Source organism: Tachypleus tridentatus, chromosome 9 (assembly GCF_004210375.1).
Source record: "Tachypleus tridentatus isolate NWPU-2018 chromosome 9, ASM421037v1, whole genome shotgun sequence".
NCBI classification, from domain to species: Eukaryota; Metazoa; Arthropoda; class Merostomata; order Xiphosura; family Limulidae; genus Tachypleus; species Tachypleus tridentatus.
The window spans coordinates 98,577,760-98,600,361 of NC_134833.1; the positions used below are offsets into that span (position 1 = coordinate 98,577,760).

The 22,602-nt window shown below is 32.4% G+C and overlaps 1 protein-coding gene across 3 annotated transcripts in view; it reads right to left on the reverse strand.

Annotated features, from left to right (window-relative positions):
* Positions 1–483: 483 nt before the first annotated feature.
* Positions 484–22,602, reverse strand: part of LOC143225843 (85/88 kDa calcium-independent phospholipase A2-like) — a 56,611-nt gene continuing 34,492 nt past the window's right edge. For 2 of the 3 annotated variants that reach the window (XM_076455959.1, XM_076455960.1), the window contains 4 exons: positions 14,897–15,030; positions 9,807–9,961; positions 7,519–7,686; positions 2,011–5,169 (listed from right to left, as the gene is read on the reverse strand). In XM_076455959.1, the coding sequence (XP_076312074.1) occupies positions 4,954–5,169; positions 7,519–7,686; positions 9,807–9,961; positions 14,897–15,030 (673 nt within the window). In that variant the 3' untranslated portion in view covers positions 2,011–4,953. Of the gene's footprint in view, positions 814–2,010; positions 5,170–7,518; positions 7,687–9,806; positions 9,962–14,896; positions 15,031–22,602 lie in introns of those variants that run through there. The other variant, XM_076455961.1, reaches the window with a different exon arrangement.

Consider the following 22,602-nt stretch of genomic DNA (forward strand, 5'->3'; position numbering starts at 1 on the left):
TACCTAAATTATGGCAAAAACACAGAGAAATTATAATAATAAACTGATATCTCTGTCCATGAGTGGCAGGGATGCCTTATATCATCTACCAGTTGAAGAATTTATGGTTTTCTTTCCTGATCATGTCTGACAGTCAATTCAAGCTAGTTAAGGGTTGCCACCACTTTCTGCTGCAAATGTAAAATACTTTTGACAGCCATGGAACAAAGTCAATTTCTGCTGTCAACAACAATTAATCTTCAGTCTACTACAGTCACTTTCCACAGTAAAAAGGTTAACGAGACCTCTTTCAAATACAACATATACTGAAAAATTCAAAGTAATATGGGGATTATCTCAATGGTCTGACTGCTTGCTCATGATGTTTTGATCAACAGGTCTCCAGGTCTTAATTACTTTACCAACGTATAAATTCTTATATATGTGTTACCTAGTGATGTTTCTGATAAAAAATGGAGAACAGTAAATCAAGACAGGTATAAAAGTTGATGAGTATGCATTTATAGTTACTAGTACAAGATAGTTTGATTATTAGTCTATTTCTTTGGTATTTATTACCCCACCCATAAGGAGTCCATCAACAACAGAGTTTAAGAGCACTGTACCCAAACACCAAGATCAGACATAATTGTCCATAATGCCAGCCGAGGTCATCTGTTACTGGCATTTGGTTGATTTCAACCACAGAAGATCTGAACCTGATCTTGAGGGAGCCGCTCCATGGCCTTCTGTTGACAGGAATTCAAGGCTAAAGTAGTGTTAGAGTACCAGACATTACTCAACTACCAGGATCTTCTCTCTTTAATGAACTGTCTGCAAAATAAGGTCATGGTTGCACATTTAGGTTTCAAAATCAGTACACTGCACAGGCAGAACCTTCCTGAGAAAGTCCCCTACATAATGTAGAGAAATGCATATTGAAAGTTTTGAGACAAAGCTAAGAAGACAAAGTTATTCTCATTGTGTTTATTTTCACTTCAAGTTACCAAGTCAGTTGTCTTAACTTTAACTTTAAAATTAGGTTAAGTTCATTATATTTAGGACTAGGCTAAGTTGGTTGTGCTTGCTCTAACTTCAACCCTAAATAACAATGTTTAAGCAAGTTCCATTTATACTAGCTTGAGGGTTAAGTACAGTCAGCTATGTTTATTGTAGTTTCAGAACCAAGGTAAGTTATCTGTAATCCTGTATTTAAAATAAGTTTAAATTTGCCATACTTACTCTATATTAAAATGTTTAAGAAATGTGTGATTAAAATAATTTAAGAATTACAATAAAGTTAGCTCAGTTAATTCTAGCCTCATTATAAAGCTAAGTTAGCTGGGTAGTTTAACATTAGTGTAAACTAAAACAGTTTATACTTAAGTCAGATTCTTCATACAATTCCACACAAAAGTACTATTAGCAATAGCCTTATCTAATTCTGAACTGATAGACAAGAAAAAAGTAGGCCAATCAACACCATCCACAACCAACTGTTGGGCTACTCTTGTCTAACTAAATAGTTGGAGGTGACTGTCATCAAATATCACTAAGCACTGTCACATAGGTCCCATACCCCAATTATGAATGAACCAGTTATCATTTTGAAAAATCACAAGAGAAAACCATGATTGATATTATACTAGAACACTAAAAATTCTTGTGCCTATAGGCTTAAGCCCTAAATATTTATCTAGCTGTGCTTCTGATTAATTTTAATAGTGCATGTATGGCACAAAAAAAAACAAATTTTTGTTGCAATGAATTCTCACTCAATAGTCCTTAGATTAAAACACAAATATACAAACAATCAGGTCACACCACACCTCTGTAAAATAATGTAAATTCTTCAGAAAAGGTTATTCCTTTTACATATATATTTGTATTCAATAAACTATTAAACAGATGAGGTAACATAAAATATGCAGTTTTGCAGAACAACATTTATGGAGATTTCAGGTGTAAATAAGAGAAGTAAATTTTCTGTACTGATTGAAATTAAGTTTACTTAATAGCAAAACAAAATACTTTGTTATATCCACTTTATTTCATAAAGCTTAATTTTTACAAAGTTTAATTACTTTTTTCCAGTTTTGTACTTCACATTCTTATTATGAAATAGTATTAGATATTTTTCAATGTTTATTTTTTGTAACTAGTAAATGATATGTTTATTAACTTAGCTTCATGCAAAATAAAGTTGAAATTGAATTTCTTTAATGCATATTTGGCAAAATGAAATTTATACTAAGTATTTTTATATCTTTTAGATCCTCATTTAAAACAATGTAGTGTAACATGCACTAAACTTATACTCATTACACAGTTCATTAATTTTCCAAGCAGCTCTCACACATCACCATTTTTAATAATACAAATCTTTGGTGTTATAGAATATTTTAAAAGCTGTTTTTTTTTTAAGAAAACAAAATAATATTGATAATTTTAATAAAAAAATCACTTTTAATCTGAGTACATATCATTTCTGGGAAAAAAAGGAAAATCAGCTGCTAAGTGTTTGTGATTTTTAAAAGTTTTTTTTAGCTTACATAAAATGGCTAAAGAACTTATAATTTTATAATCTGCATTTCCAGCTTTGAAGATTCAAAATGTTTAGTATAAAACAAACATCACTATTATATCAACCTCTGTCAATAACTACCTATAGCTGAATAAAGTTAATAATGTATCACAAGAAGGATCTTCTAAAATTCATGAAATATGCATATGTTACTCAACAAACAAGATTCCTATTTTGAACTCTAATAAATTTATGGTTTAAGTTTCAGCAGAGTAACAAAATGTTTTTATGGCTTTAACTGCATCAGAAGGTGCAAGTAGAGTTTAAAGCATGACTTATGGATGAACTTAAAAAGAAAAGTATTTCATGACTTATTTACTGGTGTATCTAGAAATAGTCTTAGATGATGATTGCTTTTAGTTTAAAGTGGTGAATATTTGATATACAACTTTATATTACATAAAAGGGTATACTATTATTTTAATTTTTTGAACTTTCAGAAATATTTAATTATCCTTTTGGTAATACTTAAATGTTCTTTACAAATGCAATTTCATATCTTGTAGCTACAACTATAGCATTTTTTACTTTTATTTACAAAACAATGAGTTTTTTATTTTTACATTTCTTATCATGCATATCCAACATTAAAATGCCTGTAATTCTTTTAAAAACTTTTTGATAAGTTGCAATATTAAATATTAATTTCTATAACAAATACTAACTGTAAGTAACAAAAACATTTGTTTAAAAAAATTCAAGAAATACAGGGTGTTCAGAAAGTCACTGTGCAGTTTTGTAATCATATTTTATTCAGTCTATTTCAAGCCAGCAACTGATAGCAGTGTTTAGAAGCAAAATAAGAAGGATCCAGGCCTGTATTGATGCCAACGTGGGTCACTTTAAACATTGTTTATAATTTTCATTCATATTTACCTCCTGTATTCTATATTGAAACATGTCTGTTAATAAATATACAAGTGCACAGTGACTTTCCGAACACCCTGTATATGAATACTGCATCCTTTATCAATACAAGATTTACAGAACTATATAAAAATCACACAACTGAAACTATAATTATAAAGAAAACCATTATTTACATAATTGTGTTGTGCACTCTTAGTGTTTGTAGATGAAAAACTCAATGCAAAACTAAGAAAAAAAATGCCTTCAAACAATTTTATACTTTTCAAATGTAAAACAGCCTTAGGGAAAAATATCCTTGTCAAATCTTCCCCTAAACTACTAAAAATAATTAAGTATTATGATCTGAATACCTTATACAATAAGAAAAGAATCATATTTAGTTTTTCTGTAAAACTAAACATAATAATTCATCATGAATAATACAAATTTAAAAAAGTTGCTTAAATTAGTAGCTGAATTCTCTACATCTGTAGTGCTTATATTTAGTGATGAAACAAGTGTGTACAAATGATGTATAACATGTTAAAAACTATTTAAATATACATATCAAAACCCACATAAACAGGAGAAAATTGAGTTGCAAAGTGTGGTTCTTGAACTAAAGTAGATTTAACTTGAAAATTAGATATTTAGTTTTTTTTAACATTTCTCAATACATAGTTCTACATCAGAAGGGTCTCAATACCGTCTCTCTTTCACTCCCATTTCAATTCATCTAAAGCAACTAAAATTTCTTTTATTATGAGCACTGTACTCTTAATAATTAAACCCATTTTAAACTGAGAATATGAAGGCCATAAAATAGCTAATATCAACAACAGACATTATTACAACTTTAGTTGACCTAGGATTTCATATAATGCACCCTTTATTGTCTTAGGTACACAGTGAATCATTTTTACTGTTATAAGAATGCAGTAAACCATTGTTTTGTTGAGTGTGTGTGTGTACACACACACACACACACACACAAATAACTGCTCTTTGTACAGTGTATTTTTTTTATTTAATTATATAAAATTTTCTTTCACATTAAATTTTTGTTTTTCTTTTCCTTTATGTATGGAGTACCAGCTTTATTTCCATAGGTTTATAGTGTATGAAAGTTATTATTATATGTTTACTGCATGTGTTTATTAAGTATCCCTATGTTGTGATTTCTAATGCCATAACAGCAAAAATATTGAGGTAATCCTTCAAAATTATTCAGTAATAAAAGATATGCATAATGGTTCAGGTCTCTGCAAAGATACACATAATTTGCATGATGAAAACAAAACAAAGAAACTACTTTGTAAAGTGTGAAGTTAATAAAAGAAGTAAAGAAAAATAGTATAAAAACATGTGTTTGACTGTTTTATTCTTTAATAACAGGATCAACCATATCTCACACTTAAACATCACACCATTAATGTTTTCATGAAAATAGTCCATCTAGTGAAACAGCTGAATACTAATGCAAGTTCTAACCAATCCTGCAACCAAATTATCACATTTCTGTATATTTCTTTAATTTGTTATTACCTATACATCAAATGTGTTAAAGCTGTCATTTCTTCTCTGTGCTGATTAACGTACACGATTGTTTCCCACAACATTTTTACTAAAACAATGTTGTCCACTTCATCCAATGCTACATCCTGAGAAATTGGAGGATTGATGCGAAAATAAGGAACTCCAATCATGTTACACCATGCTTGTGCTCTACGTACAACACTTCCATTGGCTTGTGTGGCCTGATAAAGAGGTATTTTTCTCTTAGCATGTACCAAGTATTTCTACATGACTGCAATAGTAATTTTACTTTATTTTAAATGATAAATTGGAATTCTACAATACAACACATCTTGTGAATAATGATATTCCAATTTAGTCCTTCAAAGACGTCTTTACACAACCACCCACTGTTGCAAAAAGTAAAAATTTAAATCCATCCTTGTTATAAAACTGTCTTAACTGTAGCCTAGCTAGCCTGTCTTTTTAAAAACTTAAACTTATATCCTCTCATCTTATCACCTTCAAAAATAGAAGAGAAATCAGAAGCCTTCAACCTATTGATCTCCCAAACAATTCTTATCAGCTTGAATAAGAACACCTCTCACCCTTCATTTCTCAGAGAAAAAAAGTTATCTTTATCTTTCCTCATAATAAAATATTTCCATCCATAAAGCCATTCTAATAACCCTCCACTTAATCCCTAAACAGTGGAAATGTTGCAGGTAGCAGCATCAATTGATGGTGGCCACCGTTTAAGGGTTAACCCTTCTCAATAAATCAATATAATTTCTTAGATAAGACGACAAATCTTTATGCATATACCAAATGAGGTTAATTAATGATTTGCATAGAAAGATAATTTCCTGGTTGGTTTATAAACAATATTTTTATTAACACATCCTAAAATTATATTGGCTTCATTACCAGCAACAATGTACTTCTTTAATTGCTTGAGTGTCTTGCCCATCACTACTAGAAATTTCTTTTTCAGTCACTCTATTGAATAGGTTCCCATTTACATTATAATTATGACCAAAATTTTAATAACTCTAACATATTATCCTTCACCTACTATAATTGAAGGCCATTTCCCAAATACTTGTGCAACTTAATTTATCAAAGACTTTTCTCAATTACTCAACATCAACACAACTAGAATTATACACAACTTTAATGATAATATAAATTTTACTAGTTAAGGCCCTAAAAGCTGACCACTGATGCATTCCACTTATAATGCAGTTTCACCAGAATACAAGAATAAGAAATCTTTTGCTTTTCCTCATTCAACCACCCTATTGACTAATCTTTCCTCAAGCTCTAACAATACAATTTTCTTAGCTAATATTTTGAGTATTAACTTATCTAAAGCTTTACCAACATCAATGTACATTTAAGTAACATATTTTCTATTATCCAAGTAACAAGTTGTATGACTGAAAAAAGTTAACAGATTAGCTAAAGAAGGGATCCCTCTGGTGAAGCCACGTTGAATTATGACATCACATTTTGCTAAATGATTTTTGTAAAATGTCTTTTATCAGACTCTAGAATTTTTCAAACTGTAGAAGTAACTTCTAGAGACAGGAGTCATATTAGCAACTCTTTAATTTCATTGTCTATTGACCTCTCAGAAATAAAAGAAATAACAACGATCAATAAAAACTGCAATAACACTTTTACTAATTCACATTTATCAACTAGTATAGCAAATCTTTATATATAAATGTTTTATGTGACTGAAGTTATCAGATTAAAGTACGACTATGACTGTCAAAGTTACTAAATAATTTAGAAGTTGTGAAGTTTATGATTTGTTTGTTTGTTTGTTTTTTTTGAATTTTGCGCAAAGCTACTTGAGGGCTATCTGCTCTAGCCGTCCCTAATTTAGCAGTGTAAGACTAGAGGGAAGGCAGCTAGTCATCACCACTCACTCCAAACTCTTGGGTTACTCTTTTACCAATGAATAGTGGGATTGACTGTAACATTATAATGCTCTCACGGCTGAAAGGACAAGCATGTTTGGATTCAGGGATTCGAACCTGCGACCCTTAGATTACGAGTCAAACGCCTTAACACACTTGGCCATGCCGGGCCAAAGTTTATGACAGTTAATTGAAAAGTGCAGAATTCATGAGGATGAATTACCTCAGTTATAACATTAGGAAGTCTGAACTAAATATAAGCCAATAAACTATATATACTTAGCACCGTAAATAATTCATGTTCAGAAAACTTAAAAAAAATTCAAACATGTTTTGGTAGAGCTATCAAGTAAAGAATATTTCACCAAGTCTAAAATTATCTGTAGAACAATAATTTACATACTAAACTAAAAATTTCAACTTTATAATTGCTTTTATGATAGGTTGATAGAAACAATCATACAATGCTTTTAACTAGTGAGTCACAACACATTAAGTAGCTAGTTTCTATAATTTTACACATATATTCCATGGTGTATTGAGTTACACAGAAGAAAATGTTAAAAGCTAACTTACTTGACCTTAATCACTAACCCTCTTCTTAATAACTGTTTATTATAATAAACACAGTAATAATAAAACACGTGAAACTTTACTACAAACCTGATCCACAATCAGTTGTCCAAGTGCACTCATTCCATAGGCTAACTTCATTGTTCCCCATATCCCATCTGGTCGAAATACGTCAATACTTTTCACTTTAGAGACTGGCATTACACCTGTACCAAGTGACACTACTAATCCAAGTTTCCTAACCTGATCTTCTTGCCCCTGAAGATTTTTTCATGGAGTTTTTTTTTTAAATGTGAAGTGAAAATAATAAAACATTTTTACTAGCATTTAAGAGAACAGAGAACTTTTAAAAATGGATAAGATACATGTTGAACAAAAACAGAAAAAAAATGTATACTTCTTGCATGATCTACATAAACCAGTACACTTTCCTAGACACATCTCTAGAAATATTTTTTTTCTGAATTATTACGGCATGTTATATTGCTTTTTCAACTTCGTATTTACTAAGCATTCCTTACTTTCATAGAAATTATTGTTATAAGCAACTTGAGGTTAAATCTCTTTATGACAGATAGAACACAACATCATTAATTTCACATACCACATGAAACATACATTCTTATGCACTGATTTTATAAAGTGTATGATAGTTAAATATTTTAATTTTTTTTCCTTTAACACTCCTACAAAAAGTGGGGCCTAATAGGCCCCAGAGCAACTTAAAAGGTTATTAATATTAGGCTAATAATTTTGTATTTAAATGAAATTGCCATTTAAATCCATTAATGAATGGATTAACGAGATTCCCACTGTCCCTATCTACTATCTAGCGAAACCACAGCCAGGGAAACGGGCTTGGAGAAATCAGAACTAGAAACGTCTTTTCGTAAAAGTGTTAATCAAAATGGAATTCAAAAAGTTACTTTTAGAATGATAGTTAACTTTTAAAAACAGCCATTTTGTTTCTGCCATCTTGTGACTACTCAAATTCCTATTCTAAAACTTTAGCTATATATTTTTCACTATTTTAAATAATCAGTTGTTTATCTAATGTTAAATTAATTGTTTAATCATTTCAGATAATTTACTCAAACAAATAAATATATGAGTGGAAGTTTTCTTATCCACAGATGCAACTACAATTCCATTTTTATTCTTAAGAAGTAGCTCTTGGTTGTATGGCATTTCCAGCCTAAATGGTACCTTATGAAATACATATGCTACACTGCCTACACAGAAACCCATGGTTCAGACATACCTATATCTAATTTTGGACTGTTTGCTAATAAAATAAACTCTTCACAAATTTCAAAAAGCAAACAATCTGAATTAAGAAGTAGATATTAAGTTTTTATTAAGTGATCATAGTGAAAAGGTAAAATAAAAAAAATAATTGAGAAATATACAAAAGATATAAATAGCTAATATTTGAAGCCATGACATAAAAGGTTTACAATTCATGATGAACTACAATATTCCAGTAAAAGTGGTAAAAGGCTCATCTCTAGTAGTAGTACAATAAATGTTAGTGATGCAAGGGATATATACAGCTTAACAGATGCTGTTTTGAAGCTATCAAAGTAAAACATTCCAATTCTGATATCCAGAGAGGATGACAGATAAAAAATAATAGTAAAATGAAGATTACATAAACAAAAAACAAACATTCAGAAAATATCAATGTCACAACAGAAACTAGAGTACATCCTTCACTCCCATCAATGAAAAAGAAAAATTCTCTATTCACACACAAAAAAATCACTTGTTAACTGTTACAAATATTTCAGAAACAATAGAACAAGAATGCCAACAAACCATATGATTCAAAATACTTGGTTGACTCATGAGAACAGCAGCAGAAAAGAAAGGTTAATTAGGTATAGTATGAAATCAGTGTCACATATTTCTAAATTAATAGCAGAAGAATTACCTGAACAAAAGAAGCAGGTAAATGGTTATATTAATATCTACAACCAAGATGAATTTCATCAAATACTGTTAGGTTTCCAACACAAAACTTTAAACTTTTACACTTTAAATAAAATTATTGATTTTATTAAATTTATAATAAATCACTTTCTTTTCACTTTTAAAGTAGTTTAGGATTTCTGTAAATTTATCATCATATAACTAGCTATCACTGTACATTAAAAAAAAAAAAAAAATTCAACACTTGGTCAAATTACATTCATCCTTTTAAGGTTATTAGATTAAAATATAATCAAATATATATTAACACTTGTAATTATTTCTTAGTAGTTCAAATTTTATTGTATTGGAACAGAATTTATTTATTTTTTTCTTGATTATCACACCACAACCTAGAACTTCATTAAATTTGTTATTTTCTGTTATAACATCATGTTATTACTTACAGTACATTTTAAGGCTTCATTAAACTGGTGAATTTCAGTTATGGCATCTAATGTTGGATTATTTGCTATTAAACCTCCATCAAGAAAAGGACCATCAGGTTGAAAATAAGTTGGTGCAGCTCCTGATGCCCTAGCGGCCTTCCAAACTTTTTGTTCTGTCAATAGTGTAACAGTACAAGAAAAAAAAAAAAAAGACTTGTAAAGAACTATTTATATCGCAAAACAAATATGAAAATTTATAATCATTTGTGTCGCTACTCCTAATCAAGATATCAATTCAAATTTTAAAAATACAAACAATATAAATTAAGTAATCATTTTGTTTACTACATAGCTCTTCTACATTTAGGCTTGAATGAAAATGTAACTAAACAGAGACTTTAACCACCTATACCAATCATCGCAGGCTCTATGGAACCAACAGTAAGCCTAAAATGTTTTTCTGATTCAATGATTTTTATTTATATTACAGATCATACCATCTCTTGTAAACAGAAACTTCAGCACTTGGAGATGTTTACCAGGCTAAGAACAAAATAATATCAACAAAAATTATTAACTAAGTCAGTAAGCATTAAAGCAATGGCAAATTGATAATCTATCAAAACATCAATAAAGTATTATTCATAGCACCTAATGTCATAAAAATATAATAACCAATCATAGTTATTATGCTAAGAACTTTAACATGAAACCAAGGAAGTGGTAACCAATACGCATGATTTAATTTTAGTTTCATAGTTTATACATGCACACCTTTAAGTTTTGTATAAGCTAATACATGTTAAAAACCTATTTTTACATCACTAGAAAAATGTATTTAGACCTCACTTAGTATTTATTGAATAGTTTAGATAGCTAACAAAAAAGAAGAAAGAAGCTTGACAGAGAAAGCTTCAAAAATATAATAAATGAGACAGAAGTTTCCCAATTGTTGATGTAAATTTAACTGTCTAAAAGAAAAACAGTAATTTTATTAAGCAGTGCCTGATGGTTAATGTTGTGATTTTGACCAAACAAAGATCATGAACTAAGGCAATTACTAGCATTTCATACCTTTCAGTACTCTTCAAAACATCACACAAACTAGCCTAAATCATCTTGTATGGTAGTACAGCCAGAAACAGCACTTACATGACGGAATACATAAAACTACCATAGATGCAAGACAAAAAATTTTTATTACTGAAGGTCATTTTTCTACAAATATTTCAAGTTTAATAGTCAAATTAAACTACAGCTCACCTACACGGAGTGTAATTCACCATGAATATTTTCTTAAAGTTTCATATTACAATTTACTATTTGTTATCGGTCAGATATTAAAGGTGTATGTAGTATTATTAATTAATTAATTTTGTGTTTGTACTTCATTTATGTCAAGGCTATCAAACAGTGTGTTTCCAATCCACTGATGTTAAGGCTATGGAGATTTCTAGAAGAATAGAGATAGAGATACAAACAGCTATGACCAGACAAGTAGAAACAGAGTAAAAGTTAAATTACTTGAAAAAAAATTCTGCCACAGAAAAGTTAGAAAATGAAAATTTAACTATGATGTGAGTGAATGGCCTAATGGTTGATATGGTAAAGTTAGATGAACAGTTTGAAAAAGATAAAAAGAATAATTTGTCTTGCCAAAGGGTATTCCAATCTAACTGAATCTGCCCATGTGGACTTTGACAAAAGGCAGACAATTATGGGAAGTCTGAACAGCAGATTAGTGAAAGTTCAGGATATAATTGCTGTAACTCATGTAACAGTGTAAGTAATTACAACTGTGATAAAAATAGTTCAGATGATCAACTAAATTCTAATGCAATTGGCCTAAATGGACCTTTAACAGTGTAAAGATAACTGTATTGTGTTTAAGATGAAACTGTGAACTCCACAGTGTGAAGAATTTTCTTTTTTTACATACATTTGGGACATACATTTAACAATAAACAAACAGCATTCACTTCTTGTTTTTAAACTAATATACATTCATAATGTGTTAAATGTAGAAGAATCCTCAAACTCAACACACCCATATTTACATTATTATATATACTACTAAAAAGTACTTTCTGACATTGCTATTATTTAGCCAACAGGATCTAAAGTGTATGTGTATGTCTGTTTGTCTATCCTGGCTGCTGTTCTATAATAGATGATCTACTTATAAACTTAATTAATAGACCTAATCCTTTAAGATTAAGAATTTCCAGAACTTGTTACAGTAAAATCATTGCAAATTTCCAGCAACTTACAGTTTTGAAGCTTCAAATACAATGATGAATGTTAAACATGACTGGTTACACACAAGTAAGGCACATTCAAAAAAGGTTTAAAGAAAGCTTAAGGGTGAGTAAGAATTTTCTAAAAAGAAAGGTTCAATTGAGAATTATGTAGAAGAGTATAGATGTTTCTTACAACAAAGGTACTTATAGTGGATGATAAATCTATCAAAAGATCAGATATTTATCCCAAATGGAGTGTTGTAAAAATTCTGGATTTTTATAGTGTACTGAAAAGCTAAAAAAACTGCCATAATGTCTAACATATCAAGTGAGATCCAGAATTACAGAAAACCAAGTTCAGTATGACTGATTATGCACATTTTACAACCAAATTTATATAAAGGAAACCACTAAAAAGGAGAAGCATTTGACAATATACAAGAAATTTCTAGAACAAGTTGACATATCTATGTAGACTTTCAAAACATCAAGTATCCTTAACTGTATGCAAGTGAATGGAGCACTAAGCCTGTTTTAAACTACTGCTATTGTAAAGTTCAAAGGTGATAAACTAATGTTGTCTGAGGTGGCCCCTAGCTACCCACTGACTGTGGCTGCTCTATACATCCATGGAGTTTTGGCACTCTCACATCCAATTGCCACAGGTAAACCATACACAATTCAGCAAATCAGGATTCAATGTATTAAGGAGATGAGATACTATTTTCTAGCCATTGGGACTTTTATCCTGTCTAACTAACAATTTGCACACATATTGGGTCCAATGTACGAAAGTAAAGACGTATAATGGAACACAATGGAAGTCAGCATCCTCGATGCATGATTTGCAATGCCAAGTTGAGCAATTCTAGTCTAGCACCGGCAAAACTAAGAGAACACTCCCTAAAGTTGCATGGAGATGGGAAATACAAAAATGCAACACTTGCAAAATTCAAGGTAAAGAGAGCCAGGTTCGATGTAAAGGCTACTTTACCTGTTCTCAGCTTTGTATCCATCGACAAACCGATCCTCACAGCATCATACAAAGGTGGTTACTTGATCGCAAAGCAGGGAAAACAACACACCATTGATGAAGCACTCGTAAAACCAGCTGCATTGAAGATGGCAAATATCATGCTGGGAAAAGCTGCTGAAAATAAGTTATTCCAAATTCCTCTTTCAAATGACACCATCAGCAGCAGAATAGGTGACATGAGCAATGACATCTTGGCTCAAGTAGTTGCAGATCTGATTTCACTTCGTAAAATCTGAGTTCATTCTCATTTTGGCGTACATGGCCGATATCTTCAATGCTGTCAATAATCTCAATCAACAGATGCAGGGCGGTGGAGTCAACATCATCGAAGCAGAAGAAAACCTGAAGGCTTTTCAAAATAAGCTACCATTATGGAAACAACAAACAGAAAATGATAACTTCACAAACTTTCCCTTGCTGGACAACTGTGTAAGTAAGATCGAAGATGTGTCTGAAATCGGAGACATTTCTGTACCTGGGGAGCTGAAGAAAGCAATTGCCATGCACTTAGATGAGCTCGCAAAGTCTCTCAACAGATACTTCCCCACCAAAGAGTCATAACCAGCATGTGTGAGAAAGCCGTTCACGTTTAGTTTTGCGATAGCAGATGTCAATGATGAATACCTTGATGAAATCATTGAACTTCAGCAGAGCCAGGATCAGCAGCAACTTTTCAGAACAACAATGCTCTCAACGTTTTGGTGTCACCAAATCGTAGCGTACCCTCTTATTGCTAAGAAAGCACTTGAGATACCCAAACAATTTGTTAGAAGATATCTTTGCGAGCAATCCTTTTTGAGGATGGTAGACATAAAAATGAAGAAAAGGAACAGACTTTGTTGTGAAAATGATAGGAGAGTGGCACTTGCCAATGTAAAGCTGTGCATTTCTGAACTTGTCTCTGAAAGGCAATAGCAAAAGTCACATTGATTTGCAGTAAATATTTATTGTCATGTTTTTGTTTTTGTGTGAAATTCGTGTTTTGTTGGTTTTGTTCTTTGAACACAGTAATATTGTGTGCAACTGATGCATGGTTCATTTTGTGCATTAAAATATCTACTTATGTTTTGAATTTGAAAAAAAATCATTTTATTTTTCTAATTATGAAGGGTTCAGTGAATGCAAGTACGAAACTTCCGGGGTTCAGTACCTCCAACAATGTTAAGAAACACTGCCTTAGAAAGCTCATGCTTGGCATGAAAGTGAGAATTTTCAACAAACACTGGCTAGAGGAAATGTCTCAGGTAGTTAACACATGGTATAAAAGTAGGAATTATCAACAAACACTGTGTAAATGGAATGTTTCAGCCATTCAACATGTAGCAAGTAGGAATTATCAAAAGACACTGGCAGATGGAATCTGTCAGCTGTTTAACATATGGAATAAAAATAGGAATTATAAACAAAGAAGAAAGACCTCAATATAGGAACTCTTTAAAATCACTGCTCAACAGAATATTTCACATTATAAGAGAGAGCATGAAAAAAGAAGGATTTTTCTAATTGGCCAAGCAGGTCAACATTTTTGTTTTATTCTAATGATTTATTTTTCTTCTATAAAATCTTTTACCGAAATTGCAAAGATATGCATAACAGTAAAAAAATCACCCAATTTTTTCTCTATGTTTACTTTATGTATTACTTTGGCAAAACACGGTTAATGATAAAGTGAAAGATATTTTTTAGCATAATTTATGTAGTCACATATTTCTTTAGATCTTTGCATGAAGCTTTTAGTCAGGTAACCACAATTATTATGTTACCAATTTCAGGTAATTTTATTTACCTACATCATACAATACAAACATCACACAGATGAATAAATTCTTCACCTTCTGCTGACACATAAAATTGTGAACAGAGACCATCCTCTCTGACACCTAAAATTTCATCAGGAGATTTGTAGTTCCTGAAGAGATGGAGTTCAGCAGGAAGTCTGTCAGCTAATACTGCAGTCACAATCACTCTAATAAAATAAAAATACAGACTATTCATCAACTCTGATATTACTAATACAAAATCAAGAAACATATTATAGAAACTATGCAACAAGAAAAAAGAAAAGTAACAGTTTCAGCTAATAAAGACATCAATAGCAATTAATAAAAAATTACTAATGCTCAAGTTCCTTAACCTGATAAAGAGAAAACAAAATTACACATACTGTAAGCTTCTAAATTACTTGTTACTTTCCTATTTTTTTCAAGATCATGCTTATATTCCAAGTGGATGTAACAAGTACCATATGCAAGGATAATTACTACATGTTAAAGTTCACAGCCTTTATCACTAGAAAGAACCCCAAACATTTAGAAATAAAAGTATGATGAAATTAATTGTTACAATTTAAAGCAGCTTGTTGTCTAGAAAAAAGTAACATAGAAAAAAACAAACAGGAATTAGAAACAAATTCTCTGTTTTTGTATTCAAAACTTGAAAAGTATAAACAAAAACAGAAATTCTAGGCACCAGAAAGGCCTCATCTCATACTGGGAAGAACTGGGACCCTCTTTTTTTTTTGGTGTTTATGGCCTAATTTTGAATATCTCTAAAATATGTTTCTGAATAGCTCATATTTCACAGTAGTTTATTTTTCCTGCACAATTTTGGTTTTTAATTGTAATTTGTTTCCACATATATTAGTACTTTGTGCTTCATTATTTAAATTGTAGCTGAGCGCCCGCACGTGTATTTTGGTATATTAACCATTTTTATATGGAATACAATTACATTTATAAATGTTAACAAAAATTCAAAGCTACATAATTTTTAAACAAAAAATCTCAAATTTAAATTTTTCTTCAATATTTTGTGAGTGATTGTCAGATCAACCTTTAACAACTATTACTATACAGAAATATTGTATACCTTGTATAATATAATATAACACTTCAATGTGCTCCAAGTGCTTACTGTTACATAAAACACACACTAGTAAGAGTAAACTACTGCTTTGTTGATTGAAAGTTTTGTAGTTGATAAAACTGTGCAGGTAGAGTGTGTACATCTAAAACTAAACAAAGTATGTTTGTCTGGATTGCAAAATTGTAACAAAAATATCATATGTCCAAATATAGCATCACTGCCAGTTTTCTGAAAATACATACACAAGGTATATAAAAAGTTCTTATAAATTAAATGCAATACACAATTTCAATGGCCAAAAATAGTCCTTCTAATAAGGACTGTAGCTTGACAGTTTATGGAAGGTATACAAACACAATATTCTGCTACGTCTCATTTCTTAATGAAATGCAGTCCAATATTATTCTTGTAAATGAAAGAGATGAAAACTAAGATTTTGTTTACTGTAAGAATTTCTCAAAATCCTATAACACACCAAGCAAAAAAATTAAATAATATTTAAAGTTTTAAACTGGATTCCTTGCAAAACAATTTCTGAAAAGTTTCAAGTCTCTTAAAAATATAAATCTGTTGGCTTCTGTATAATACTTTATTCAAATTTCACTGCCAAAGTATAATATTAAAAGAATATAATGTACTATAAAAAAGTGTTGTGAGTAAGTTTTTAAGAAGGTATTTTGCTTTTGTATAATAATGATGTACAGTACACAAAATATCTTTACAACATAGCTTACTTCAAATACATGAACATTCTATTTCAAAGGATAAAACATTTAATTTTTGAAAATACCTTTTAGACTAGGATATTTTTAAAAAATTAAAAAGATCGAGGTTGATTCTGACAGTTTCTAAAAATAATGCATCAAGCCAATATAAAGACCAAATATGCTATCTATAATTTAAAAACAAAAATCAATTATTAGGTCATGATACCCAGTCACATAGCTCATAAATAAATGAATAATAAAGAAATAAGGTCCAATATGATTGTTTTAAAACCTAATATACTCTAACTGTGATGCCATGAGGCACAATCATTTAGATAATAATAAAAGATTGTGCCTCATGACATCACAGTTAGAGTATATCAGGTTTTTAAAACAATCATTTAGATAATAATAAATGCATGAATAACAAAGAATGAGGGTAAAACATGTATGCTTAGAAGCATTTTCAATAAAAAAATGGTGATATTATTGAGTATTTACAAGAATAAACATGCTAATATAAAAAGTATGACAAAAAAAAACATGAAAAATGACTATAGTATACAAAGTGAAAAAAATAATTAGGAAACAAATGATCATTATGCCATTAAATGTGAGCAAGTCAGAGAATACCATTATAAACATAAGCAGCATTTAATCATTTGAGCTGACTGTTAAACTGAGATAGATGAATACAATTCTAGGAAAAGTGTTAAAAGAAATGTCAGTTAGTTGGTTGATTTAATGTTTTATGGCACAAAGCAGCTAGGCTATCTGCACCGAATGTCCAGTAAAAAGGTAAAAGTAAATTCAGTAAAGTTCATAAAAGGAAATTAAGGTAAAACAAAACAAAGTTAGAAAATAAATAAATAGCATAAAAACCAATGTTTACATCTAGTCTACAATGTCAAGAGAAAAACTACAGTAATTCAAATTGTAAAGGACTTTCTATAGCATGACTGTAATAATCATAACCCGCCAGGAAGACTAACAGGTAAGTACAAAAACTACCATCAGTCACCTGAAGTTGGCCTTTCCTGTACTGGTTTTGAGTAACTTAATGTTACGGTCAGTTTCTAATTTCAAATTGAACTAGATGATCTGTGATTTTTAAAAGGGAGTCACATGAAAAGGTGTAATGTATAAATCAAAAAACTTAAATGGCATTAAAAAGATTAATGGCTTTTAAAAAACTAAACACACTACCAAGGCAGACAGCGTCACCATCACCAATAACACTATCTATCTAACATTATGGAGAAACCTTGGGAGAGAACATGCTTAAAATCGTGCCATGGTTGTGAATCACAATGATGACAAGAAAGAAAAATGTGACTTATTGTGATTTGAGTGTTACATAAACTACACACTGGTGCATCAGTTCCAGATAAAATAAAAAGATGAGTTAAAAAACTGTGACCAATGTGTAGTCTAGTTACAACTTCCTCTTTCCAATCCTTACGGGAACAAGATGGCCAAAGTCCAATATACAGTTTTATATGGAAAAGCTTGTTTTTGTATTGCTCACTACAAGTCGACTGCCAGCTGACATGGAGCTGAGCCCTGAATACAAGACCATAGTCCATGTATGGAATAGGCACAGCAGTGATAGTGCCAGAGCAGATAGATTTAGTTGTAGTGTTGGCGAGGTCATTCTCATAAATACCAACATGGCCCAGTATCCAGAAAAACTGGATAGAAGTAGATGTTAAAAAGAAATGGGCCAGTCGGTTTTGAATATTGACAAGAACAGGGTGAGAACTAATGTGAATTATTCCAGGGCCAGTAGAGAGCAGCACAACAACTTCACCAATATGGAGTTCAAGATCAGGTTGCATACCCCGTTGAACGCAAAAGTGCATGCAAACGGTTTTAGAGAGAGAGAGAAGGTAAAGCCATTTGCTGTGGTCCATATGTACCTCATGTTCAACGACTGACATGAGATGAGAAAGTCATCAACATAGAGCCCATTTGCAACAGTGAGAGGGAGTTGTTCAGTGATGGCATTAATTTTTTATGCTGAAAAGTGTGAAATTCAGAACACAATTTTGAGGGAATCTAAGTTCCTGTAGGAAAGAACAGGAAAGTGTTGAACCCACACAAATATCCTGTCCTGTCCATGTAACCCATACATATGGAGGTCTCTCACAAAATGCCATACCTCCATGTTGACCTTCTCAATGTCAAAGAACACTGATACAAGATGATCTCATTTGAAAAAGGAAAAACCTTCTCCTGCCAGATCTGGTTAAAAATAACAAGAAGGATAGCAAGAGAAGCAGGAGATAGATGGTGCAGCATCTTATAGTATACATCATCAGGTCCAACCGATGTACTGCCAGACCGATGAAGGGCCAGTTTGAGTTCCACCAGTGTAAAGGGACAATTATAGTCATAGAGACAATCAACTCGAAAGGAAAGAGGTGATTGCTCTGCCTGAGTCTTGATGGCTAAAAAAGTGGAAGAAGAGGCAGAAGTGTTAGATACCCAGCGAAAGTGTTTACCTCGAATATCGGAGATGCTCTGGGTATCAGTTACTTCCTGGCCATCAGAGAGCAAGATCGAGTGGGGAACAGAGTGATATTGCCCAGTGACCTTTCAATTCTTATCCCAAATGACTTTGGAACTGGTGGTAAAGAATATGCTGGTTGTGAAATTAATCCAAGATTCCTTCTGGCTTTGACATCTCACCCATCAAGCATGTGCACAGGCCTGCTGGAAAGCAATGCAGTTTGAAAGTGTGGGATATCTACAGAAAGTATCCCAGACTCGTTTTTGAGCCTTCCATGCCATGTGGCAAGCAGGATTCCACCATGGACGAGGATATAGTGGAAAATGGGTCTGAAAGTGAGTGCAATATAAGAAAATGAGGTACAACAGGTAGTACAGACAGTGAGGATTGCTGCTCAGAATCTTTAAGACGTGGTCATTTACCTACAGACTGTTTTTTCACTATTTTATTAAGATTTTGAATTGGAATATCCATAATAAAGAAAGGTAAATTTTGGTGCCCACTGACCCTACCCACCATGGAGTCCTACGAGGGGACACACTACAATGTTAAACAAGGACACTGCAGCAATGCCAGGGTTTCATGAGCACTATACCCAAACACCAGCATCAGATATAATGTCCACAACATCTGTTAAGGACATCCAACATTGATACTTCGTTGACCCTAGCCCGAATGAACCAGCCAACTGGCCCAAGGGGGGGGGCACCCCAAGGCTACCCATCTACAGGAATTCAAGGCCAAAGTGGTGTGTTAGGGTTGGACCCCTCAACCACCAGGATTCTCTCCTCCCCTTCACGGGTTGCCATGCACGGCAAACACATGGGTGGATGTTTAGATCTCAGAGGAGGTAAACTGAAAGAAAAGAACCTTCCCTGGGAAGTCCCCTAACCATGTACTGGAATCCATGCCGAGGGGAGAAATGTCAGTAATGTTTACACTAAAAATGATAAAAACTGTATTGCATAAGGTGTTTGTGAGAAATTTATGGAAGGCATGAAAAAATGATGGAAGAGTTGTAAATCTGACAAAGATTATTACGAAATGATTTGTTTGACAACAGTATGAACAAACTTACCGAACAAAATGAACAGAAATTTCTAGAAAATAGTAATATGTTTAATATACACAAACTAGATAACTTCATAACTTAAATATTAAGATGTCTACTGCACTTATTTAAGTTGTTTTTAATGGCAATGTTCTTTTGTTTGTAGTATCTTTTTTTTTTTTTAAGATATATAAACAGAATATCACTGTTGAATACAGTAAGTGTAGCATATCAATTTAAATCTTGTACATGGCACAACACTGTTTACATCATTACATGGTTACAGATACACAGACAAACCTACAAACATTAGAGCAATTACAAATTGGAAAGTACACATCTCAGGTGAGTATGATGTAACATTCCAATTACATCATGTAATAAAATTTTTACGTTTTCTTGGTCCTGGGCAGAAAGTGTTATTTTCCAATTGCTTATGCATAAAGTAAATGGAAAAGACCTATTTTTTCTTCAAACTTTGCTTTTGTGACCCAGGTAATGAAATTTTCAAATTTACCCATTTTCCAGAACATTCTAAAAAGATTCAGGGGCGAGTAGCTGATAGAGAATTTTCTCAAACATACAAGAATTTTCTAAAATGTTTTAAAACTTGTGAGAATTTTCAAGATCCTTTTAGAATTTTCTAGAACTTTTAACAGTAATACACACACACACACACACACACACACAGGGGTTCACCACTTCAGTTTAGTTCTAGCTGCCTAAGATGAATTCTGCTATATATGTGGCCAATTTATTGACACAAGACCAAAAATGTATTCAGTGACAGAATCTGCTAAAATGTGTAAAGCCTACAGGGCATACTTCGGCATGTCTGTCAGGGATTAAGACAAATCCTGGATACCTTTTTTTTACCTGCAAGCACAGCAAAAAAATCTAGAAGGTAAGCCAGACAATTTTTGCTTGCTTCAATAGTTCAGAAAATGTCTGAAGGAAACCCATGGAGTGACCTGCTTCACAGAAGTGGTTTCACAGGAAAACACTCACAGAAGACCTCATTTGATCTCTTCCAGGGAACACTGATTGGAAGAGAGTAAAAGGTAAACAAAATCCATGTGTCACAGATAGGATTGGAATAAGAACATGGCCATCCAAATACTCACATACAAAACATCGGAGAACCAATACATATAACATGATTGAGGTGTGTTCACACCATACCTAGTGCTTTCCTCAACTCTATTTTATACAATTGGACCAACACCAGCTGTGGAAGGAGTGCACAGAATACATGTCATAGATTGTATGAAGTGAAATTGTGTTTTGCCTGAACATAATCATTCACAGCAGGAGGAGAGTATGATTTATGAAGTGCTTACCTCAACCTATATGAACAGGAAATTATTGCAGGCATTAGGTGCATTAACTCCAGTCCAAAACCAGGCAGTCTTTGGTGTCTACAGGTTTACAGTAGGAAAAGGAACCCAAATAATTTCATGTCATGACCAGGAAGCAGATTGGAAAAGTAGCTTCCATTCCAACCATCCAGACAGAACACCTGCTATCCAGGAACCCAATATCTGTAGGAAGAGGAAATGCAAAAGAGAAAACTCTGGTCCAAAACCTGGCAGCATCAGGAATTATTATTTTTAAATCAAATCCACTGTAAGAAAAGGATTTCCATGAACCACACATCTTATGTTGATCTAACACCAGACCACCTAGGTAGTAGTAGGATGGAGAAAACTGGCATGTTGCTGGTATAATTATATGAGAGGTAACTAATACTACACTGACAATGCCTCTACTGCCCTGCTACAGAGACATGGAGAAAATGCTCAGATCCTAATCAGTTACCTGCATGAAAGAACTTATTGAAGACAGTGTAATGGGTGACCATATAAGCGTATTCTGTAAAGTCAGTAAAGGCAGAGAATCATTTGATACTGACTTTTTCCATAACAGCCCAAGGAATAGGTATGATTTGGAAAAGATAGTAGATAGATATCTTAACATACCATAAGAATGCATGCAGTTATCTTGAGAACACCCTATCTCAACAGTAGGCACATATGGAGCCCAGGTGATTGGTATGAAAGCTTTCTGTTATCCTGGCTTATGCAGAATTTGAGAAATAAGAGTACCCTGGGAGACACTGCCAGCTATCTATCAGTATTCTTTGTTTGTTTGTTTGTTTTGGAATTTCGCACAAAGCTACTCGAGGGCTATCTGTGCTGGCTGTCCCTAATTTAGCAGTGTAAGACTAGAGGGAAGGCAGCTAGTCATCACCACCCACCGCCAACTCTAGGCTACTCTTTTACAAACGAATAGTGGGATTGACAGTCACATTATAATGCCCCCATGGCTGGGAGGGCGAGCATGTTTGGCGCGACGGGGATGTGAACCCGCGACCCTCAGATTACAAGTCACACACCTTAACTA